This window comes from Chrysochloris asiatica, unplaced genomic scaffold, assembly GCF_000296735.1.
Source record: "Chrysochloris asiatica unplaced genomic scaffold, ChrAsi1.0 scaffold00039, whole genome shotgun sequence".
Taxonomy (NCBI): Eukaryota; Metazoa; Chordata; class Mammalia; order Afrosoricida; family Chrysochloridae; genus Chrysochloris; species Chrysochloris asiatica.
Window position 1 is genome coordinate 12,201,777 of NW_006408557.1, and position 9,556 is coordinate 12,211,332.

The 9,556-nt window shown below is 39.8% G+C and overlaps 1 protein-coding gene across 2 annotated transcripts in view; it reads left to right on the forward strand.

Annotated features, from left to right (window-relative positions):
- The window catches only part of XRN2 (5'-3' exoribonuclease 2), a 124,002-nt gene that overhangs the window by 75,888 nt on the left and 38,558 nt on the right, over positions 1-9,556 (forward strand). For both annotated transcript variants that reach the window (XM_006860650.1, XM_006860651.1), the window contains 3 exons: positions 6,471-6,554; positions 7,312-7,409; positions 7,492-7,571. In XM_006860650.1, coding sequence (XP_006860712.1) covers positions 6,471-6,554; positions 7,312-7,409; positions 7,492-7,571 — 262 coding nt within the window. The remainder of the gene's footprint in view (positions 1-6,470; positions 6,555-7,311; positions 7,410-7,491; positions 7,572-9,556) is intronic.

Genomic DNA, 9,556 nt, shown 5'->3' on the forward strand with positions numbered 1-9,556 from the left:
GCTTCCCTTTTCACTCTTCTTCCTGAGAAGTTTCAAGATACCACTGTTGGTCATTTTGACATAACTTAGGATTTAATTTTCGGCCTATTTCTTCTTTTGTCTGCTTGTCCTGCTCCACATTCCCCTTTCAGGCCTCTTTTCTAGTTGAGACAGTTCAGGGCTGGCTGTGGCCGTTTGGTTTTAATTGGAAACTGTCTCTTTAAATTTCGAGGAGATCTGTCCGCATGCATAGTAGAACCCTCCAAGGGTGGGGTTGGGGTGTCCACTAGCTAAGCCACCCTTATAGTTACCAGAATGGAGGTGCACAGACAGCAAGGGCCCAAGGAACAAATACCAAAAGAAAAAGAATGTCTACACCTTTATCTCGGCGGTTCTGCCAGGTGTCTGTGGTCACTTGTGGTCTTACCTAAGTGGCGGCTCCTGGAGCAGCTGAGCGTCCTGGACTAGAAAGCAATAGATTTCTTGCTTCTGCTACAAATTCCCCCAGCTGTGAGCCTTCCAACCTTCTAAGTATTCCTTTATATGTGGTTCAGAGTTCTGGGACCAGTCCCTGAGCCTGCTTGGTCAGGTATTGTGTGTTGTTGGTGGAGCTCCTTTACTACACATCCACCCGCTCTGCCATCTTGTTTGTTCTTTACCTTATGTTTGTTTAAGACATTATTTTTTTAGGTTTTTTTTTTTTAAGTTGCTTCAGAATTAAACTGAAGAAATAGTTTTAATGTAAAATAACAGTTTATTATCAGTTGCGAATTTCTCCTTTTTTAAACAGCTTAATAATGTAAAAACGTATTCCTAATTCTGAGAGATTTGTTAAGATTTAGGATTTAAATTTATTTGTATGATTTCATTATCATATCTTAACCAGTACACAAATCTCTTCTTGTATCAGCTTGAGAAAGAATGCATATTATACATCTTGTTTCGTCAGAGACCAGCAAGCTCTATAAACCTGAATTGACACAAAAGAACCAGGCAATTGCTGATCTGTAGTAGCACAAGTCATAGCCCAATGAATGAGAAGGAAAGCGAGTGAGGCAAACCAGAGATGGGAGGGTGAGGAAAAGAAGACTCCCTCTGTAAGGGCAAGGAATCTCTCTATCATGTTGAGGTGGCATTGAGTGTCACTTAAGCCGGATTCTGTGGACGTTTTTTAAGGCTGTTGCTATTATTCTCTCTCTTAAGTTTTTGTGTCTACGTGTTGGGGTCCATTTGTCCTCTGGTCCGTTCTCTTAGCAAACAGACTTTCTGTCTACTGTGTGTCTGAGCTGCTGTAATTCAAACTAATTAATTCCTCTTCCCATGTCAGTCTCTGCACCGCAAAACAAGTGTTTCAGAGCTTGGATTCTAGGGCCAGGCATTTGGGACTCAACTCTGGCTTGGCCACTTATTAGCATATGTGGCCCTGTCCAATCTTCTTATTCTCTTTGTGTGCCTCAGTTTTTACTTCTGTAAAATGCAAATAATAACAGTACCGTATAGTGTTGTTATGAGGACTTAACAAGCTGCTGGTGTGTGTTAAGTAATTTAAGGAGGGCAAGTCAAAAAGCACTGGTGTAAAATTAAAGGAACCTTAATTAAACAAAAATACCAAAAATGTGAAGCAACTTATCTGGCACTGTGGGTTAATGCACTGGATTGCAAAGTCAGTTTGAACTGCAGGATCTGTGGTTCAAGCTCACCAGCTGTTCATTGGAAACCTTATACATAGTAGTTATGGGTGGGAACTGACTTGATGGCACTTGACAACAGCAATCCTTCCCTGAAGAATTTTATGCTCTTTGATTTACACCAGGTCAAATCTGCAGTTTTGGCACCTTTAAGGAACTAAAATTGTGTTCCTTTTCTTTGTGTTTCTTTGAGTTTGGGACACAAAAGGACATCTGAGGGGGGCAAGATCAAGACTAAGGTGGATAGAGTGAGGTTTCTCAATGGAATTCTTGTAGGACAGCCCTTGTCCTTGTCTACCCTTGAAGGATGAGCAAAGTGCAATATCATGATGGGAAAACAAAATCCTCTAGTGTAATTTTTTTTTGACCTTTTCCACATCAATACAGTTTTCAATTTTATTAACACTTCTTCATAATGGGCTCTCATGATTATCCTCTGAGAAAGTCTATCAAGATGACCCCTTTGGTATCTCCAAAAGAGTCACCATAACTTTCTGTGCCTTGAATTTAACTGGAAGCCACTGCTCTGATTGGACCCTTTTTTAAAAAAAAACACACCCTAACAAGACTAAGGAGTCCTGGTGTGGCGTTGTGGGTTAATATGCTGTACTGCAAGGTTGGTTTGAACTGTAGTGTCTGCAGTTGAAGGTCACCTGCTGCACCTCAGAAACCCTATACACTATCGCTATGAGTTGGAACTCGATGACACTAAATAAGACTAAGAAGTGCTGGTTGCTGGTGTAGCTCTATAGGATAAGTACTAGACTGCTAATCACAAAGTCAGTGGTTCAAACCTACCAGCTGCTCTTCAGAAACCCTGTACAGGTTTGCTGTGAGTCAAACTAACTTGATGGCACACAACAGGACTGAGACTATATTACTTAGAGAACTTGCCAACAGCCATCCAATGATCACAGACATGTTTAAACATGTTTTGTTTAGAATAAACCTGTGCATGTATAAATCAAACCTTAGTAACACTAAATTGTGATTTAGCTTAGTATAATATATGCATATATTTTTAGTAATCACTTATCATTACATTACCCCCATCTGCTCTTTCAGCCTGCTAGCTGCTGTCTGTTAGTGCCCGGAGCCTTGGGGTTAGCAAACTTGCACCTGCTCATACTCCAGGAAACCCTTGGCAGCCTGGTCAGCATTGGAAATACAAGGAGCAGAGTACCTGCAACACAGCATCTCCCCACAGGCATTGACCTGCAGGGTGGCTGGGCAGGACATTTACCATCTGCAGCCATAGTTCCAGGGCTGCAAGCTAGGCGAAGTGCAGCTGCTGGCCCCACCTCCTGGCACCTTTCCAAGCAAGCCCCTTTTCTCCACCTCACAGATGTAAATATGGTTATATGTTGCCCAAAATGGACATTTTGCAGCACATTCCTGTTTGATAGTGTGCAGTGGCAATTGTTTAGAAATTATTTAGCTCTATTTAGCATTTGTGCATGTTATTTATTTCCTTAAACTTTTTATTGTGAATTGAGTGAAGGTTTACAGAGCAGATCACCAGTTTTATATTCAACAAACCATATCCTTTGCTTCATTATATAGTTGCCATCCCCTCCATGCATTAACAATTAACAGCATTTACAAACCCTTTTCACTCCAACCATTGCATTCCTCTCTGTGTCTCCCTCCACCCCCATCTTTCCTCTGCCAACCTCCCTCCGGTTGTATATTGCCTGCCCCGTCACCCATGTCAATGTGTGTTTACCCTCTAGCACATGTATATATAAAAAAACACATGCAGGGATATATAATTGTTTAAACAACCACAGGGCATTCTGGAAACCTGTCTCTTGGCCGCCAGCACACAGCCTTTCTCTTTCCATGAGTCTAGAGTCCTCAGCTCCTCAATATCCATGCCATTGCCTTTGCCTCTTATCTCTGCTGTAGCTGCTTCTCCGGGTCCCACGGTTCAGCTCATGCTCTTCTCTCTTGATGGTCCTAGGGTCATCTGTTCCTGGAATGCAAGATTAACTATTCCCCACTCTTCGTTACACTTCTACCTTTACAGTTGTGATAATCTCAATTAGGTATGATAACAACTACTCACTGTTGAATCAGTGAATCCCATCCTCATCTCCTTTCACCCGACCCATCAAGACAAGAGGAAAACTATTCAGTGGGGAGTCTACCTTTTCCTGCACACTCTGAAACTGAGCTCCCTCTTGAAAACTCGTAAGCAAGCCACTTGGTGCCTTTGTACACACACCCCCCTCCCCATTTTAGGTACCCAATGTCTTAAGTTGCCCATCCCTGTTAACCCTGTGTATATAGGGGATGGGACTGATCTGATGTAAAGACTTCTTCCTCTTGTTGGTATATTGAGCTACTACATCCTTAAATAGAGGTCAAGTTCATCAAATTGGGCAATTTACACTTGCTTCCTTTATCAAATTTCTTTATCTTCTAGTTGAGTTCTGATCATCATGCCATTGAAGCCAGGTCAAATGAGTACTATCTGAAAGTTTGTGCATCTCCCCTCACTTCGTATCAGCTAGATGCTTCACTCTCAGCTCTAGCCCTCCATGGCTAGGTTCTTATCCATGAGCTCAGGAGTCCTCAAGTCTCACTGCATTTTGGACCAACCTGCCCTTCCTCATTGCTTTCTTATCTCAAGGTTGACAGGAATGTATGGAATGTGGTCAAACTCAGCCCATATATTTCTTCATTGCTGCCTTTACCCTATTTTCACTCATAAGTAGACAAGCACAATCGTCAGCAAGCTTCTGTACCTGCTTTTGTGTTCCCTTTGAGTTTCAGTCTTAGAGGAGAGGGGGGATTGTCCTGAATGGACTTGATTGCTTGCCTGATGTCTCCCATGTTTATTTTTGGTTTTTCCTGCTGGTCTTTCAAGAAGTATCTTCTGTTTCTCTAGCCACTCGGGGCTGGTCTGTGTGTTAATTCAAGTGGGAATGTCCACCTCAGAAGGTTTTGGATGGGGCTCAGGATTCCATCTAAGGTTTTGTACACTACAAAGGCTCTACAAGTAGCTTATTTCACAGGGCAAGTTGTAGAACTCCTTTTAGTTATTCCAATCAGTTATAGGCTGAATACGGGCTTACAAGCATTCTGTAATCATGTTTCCTGACATTTCTTTCTATCCAACTCATGTTTCCTCTTTAGGCAAGGGAAACCAATACACATAGGACAGTCAATCTTAGTATTATTTCCTCTCTTCAAACTATGCCTTGATCCTGTATCACAGAGCCCTGTTATTCCAAGGTTGAGCATGATGCATCACTGTTTACCTCTGTCCCATTTAGCCCATGCAAACCTGTCTCAGTATTCCCCTATCTACCTTGTTCTTCCACTCCCTCCCCTTTCTTGTGTATTGCCCTTCCCAACACCCAAACTATGATGTGTCTGCCCCTACCCTATGCTCTACTGTTGCCTTTGCTATTTATTTTTAAAAGTATATAACCAAAATACTGTTTATACCATGTATAGAAGAATGTATATGTGATTTTACAATTTTCTTTATTTTTCTAGTAGATACTGTATTACTGAGATTCACCTTTGAATATTAGGCATTTTGTTGTTTGTTAAGTACCGCCAAGTCAGTTCTGACTCAGAGTGACCCTGTATAGGGTTTTTGAGTCTGTATTCCATATAAGAGCAGTAAGCCTATTCTTTGTCCTGTGAACCACTGACTTTGTGGTTAGCAGTCCAGTACTTATGCTACAGAGCCACAGTGCTCCATTCGGCATGTAATTCCAAATAAAGCAATGATCTAAATTCTAGCACACACTAGAGGACCATTTTCAGTCAGAAAATGAACAACATCTGCTCTACCCCTTACAACCCAAAGTTATGTTATTTAAAAAACCCAAAGTTATGTTATTTAAAGTCTTTGATGTTTTTATTTTTTGGGGGGGTCAGTAAACTAGTGGATTTTAAAATATAAGCAGTACTATAAGGAGCTCTGGTAGCATAGTGGTTACGATTCGGGCTGCCAACCTCAAGGTCAGCAGTTCGAAACTACCAGCAGTTCCACAGGAGAAAGATGCTCCCGTAAAGATTTACAGCCTTGGAAACCCTGTGCAGGGTCACTATGAGTCAGAATCGACTCCACAGTATTTAACAACAACAACATACATTTTTAGAGCTTTAGTTGAATGGCTTCATTTTACAAAAGAAGAAACAAAAGTTCTGGAAAGTTATTGTTGTTAAGTATCTTTGAGTCGATTCTGACTCAGCAGCTCTGTATAGGGATTCCAAGGAGCAGCTGATGCGTTTGAACTGCTGACCTTGTGGTTTGCAGTCTAGGACTGATCCTACAGCACCACACCAGGAGTCCTCAAAAGAGTGAAAGATTAACTGTCTTGGTTCAGGGTACCCTAGTAAGTAAGGTGAGAACATAGACTTATTGTCCATATTACTACTTATTCATTTAATTTAAGAATTTTGCTACCTCAGAGTTAAGATTAGTTATATGTGGTTTTCCTGTGAGCTGTTTTAGGGATGGGGAAAATACATGGAATTTTTTGTACTTATATCATGCGGACAGTATTTGTATTTCAGTTTTGATTAAATGAATTTGGTTCTAAAATATCTTTATAACAGCAGTGGTATTCTGTTTATTTGGATGAATAACTTAGAGTTTTGTTGTTGTGAAGTGCCATCAAGTTGGTTCTAACTTATAGAGAGCCTGTATAGACTTTCTGAGGAGCAGATGGTGGGTGGCTTTGAACCTCTGACTTTGCAATCCAGTACTTTATCCTACATTTCCATATCAGGATTCCAATTTTTAGAACTAGGATGGTTCTTGTATGTTTATTTCTCTAGGTGTTGCATTATTGCCATTTGTGGATGAGCGAAGGCTTCGGGCTGCTCTAGAAGAGGTATACCCAGACCTCACTCCAGAAGAAAGTAAGCATGGTACACTTCTGTTTGGCAAGCATTAAGGTTGTGTAATAGTTGACATTTCCATATAAAGTTCTATCTTCTGTTTTCCATTTGTCAGATTTCCCATAATTCATTGACTTTACTTATTATAAAAGTTAACTTCATTTATTATCAGTAAATTAAGTCAATAGTATGTAAAAAATTTTAACTTGTTAAATTTATGGAAAAGCAACCCTCTAAGAAATACCCTTTGTGTGTTTAATTTTTGTATGGCATGAGCACATAAAAGTAATTTTATGTTGAGTGGGTGTCACTTTCTTGCCCACTTGTTCCAATAACTTTTAGGGTGAAATAAAAGTATTTGGCCTTAGAGTGCTAACATGAAATCCTATTCTTCCTGAAAATTGACATTTTACCATTAATACTGAAAATTAAGTTATGCAAATTGAGACTTGCAAATTTGTGTTTCCTCAGTGAACGTTTTATATATTTCTTAAAATGAGAAATTGAATTCCATACAGCTAAGGAAACCTTGCCACTTACAAAACTACGTTCAGGTGTCTTTCAGTGATGTTTCCTGATAGCCACTGATCTTCCTTGAAACCATACTGTCAAAATGTTTTTGCTCTCACAGAAACACATTAAAATTGTTTTTAATGAACGTCATAATTACATTTTTAAAACTGCAGTGCACTTTCCTTATTTTATTGTCAGAGAAATTGGTCTTACATATATAATTGTTTGACATGTGGGTCTTATTCTTATCTTACCTTTTTCCCAGCTAGAAGAAACAGTCTTGGCGGCGATGTTATGTTTGTGGGGAAACATCACCCGCTCCACGACTTTGTTTTAGAGCTATACCAAACAGGTTCCACAGAGGTATGGTATTTTCTTCCATCATGAATTGTTTTCAGACAGTGTAATTATTTGGTTAATTAATCATCAGTGGATTTTTCTTCAGCCAGTGGATGTACCACCTGAACTATGTCATGGTATTCAAGGGAAGTTTTCTTTGGATGAAGAAGCTATTCTTCCAGATCAGTAAGTGTTCTTTTGTGTATAATTGAGGTGACCAGGAAAGTAGGGTTAGCTTTTTTTTTTTTTTTTTCCCATCTTGCTGAGTTATTTTCTGATAGTCAGGAAATCATATTTAAAAACAAACAAAACAAAAAAACAAAAAAAAAACAACTGCACTTTGAGCTCAGAGTGCAGTTCTTCAAAATAGTAGCTGTGTCACCTTATGCAGGGAGCCTGCAGGTAGGTCCTTAAAACCCTTTCAAGGTATTCATGGAAACTTTCTTAATAATACTGTAAATGCTTTCTGACCTGCACAGTAGAAATGATATGTAAGGATTAAATATGATGACATAAGTGCAATTTCTTGACAAGCCCTGAATTCATATACAGGTCCCCCTGGATTACAAATGAGTTCTGTTCACAAGTTTGTCTTTAAATCAAATTTATATGTAAGTTGAAAGAATTAGTTATGGTTCGTGTCTAATATCAGTCACATGTTTGTTTTATTATATAGTATATATGAGGGGGCTTTAGAGTTTGTGAAAAAATTTCATGATTTTGTTTACATTTTTTCAAAGAACTTTTTGAATCCCCATCATAGTGTACCTACCTTTCTATAGCTTGAATTTTTGATGTAGGAGGCTTTATGGCATGGTTGGGAACCTTTTTGCTGCCAAAATTTATAACATCATTCGCAGGCCATACAACATTATCAACTTAAAAATTAGCCTGCTATATATGGTAAAAAATTTAATTAGTTACCCCTGGTTCAAGCTCACCAGCTGCTCCTCGGAAATGCTATACAGGGTTGTTATGGGTCGGGACCGACTTGATGGCACTTCACAACAACAGTCTGATGGCTGGAATCATAGAGTGGCTCTGTGGGTTAATGCACCAGACTTCAAAGCCGTTTGTACTGCAAAGTCGGCAATTCAATCTCACCAGCTGCTCCTTGGAAACCCTGTACAGGGTCGCAACTGACTCGACGGCACTTCACAACAACAGTGGTAATCTGATGGCTGGAACTGCAGTTTACTTGGCAGGACTAGACTAATTGATTTTGCGAGCCTTATATGTGGCGCTGTGGGTTAATACACCAGACTTCGAAGTCGTTTTAAATGCAAGGTTGACGGTTCAAGCTCACCAGCTGCTCCTCGGAAATCCTATAAAGGGTCGCTATGGGTCGGCACTGACTCAGCAGCACTTAACAACAACAACAGCATAACACCTGTGGAATCCTGGTGTGGCCCTGTAGTATAAGCTCTCAACTGCAAGGTCGGTTTGAACTGCAAGGTTGGCAGTTCAAACTCACTGGACACTCCTCAGAAACCCTATCCAAAGTTTCTGTGAGTCGGAACCAACTTGACGGCAGTTAACAACAAAAACATACGGCCTGTGGACCTGACTTTCCCCACCCCTGCTTTTTAGGGTTGGTTCCTATCTGAGCGTTGTATATAAGTCAAACATTGTAACCCAAGGACAGCCTGTACTGTCTTCTGAGTGTCCTATTTCATGACATTATCCACACAAAATAGTGTTGTGCATCATTGTTTCTATTTACTTCAGGAAAATTACCATTAAAAGCTTGCATGATAAATTGACCAGCTTTACTTAGGCAGAATTCTAGGTGTTCTAGTTTATGAAGGTTCAGTTGGTGAATTCTAATTCAGTAAGTATAAATATTCAAAGATATATATATTTTAAACCTTACTGCATTTTAAAATGACTGAACTTTAAAGTGTTTGTCAAATGTTTTATATTAAAAACATTTTTCTTTTGAAATACATAGAAAAAGTTTATTATACACGCAAAAGCATATGTATCTTTATGTATGTACATACTTGCATTTGTTTTGTTGTTGTTAGGTGCCAACAAGTTGGTACTGACCCATAGCGACCTTATGCACAGCAGAACAAAAACACTGCCTGATCCTGGGCTAGCCTCACTACTGTTGCCACGCTTGAGTCCATCGATGCTGCCACTTGGCCAATCCATCTTGTTGGGGCGGG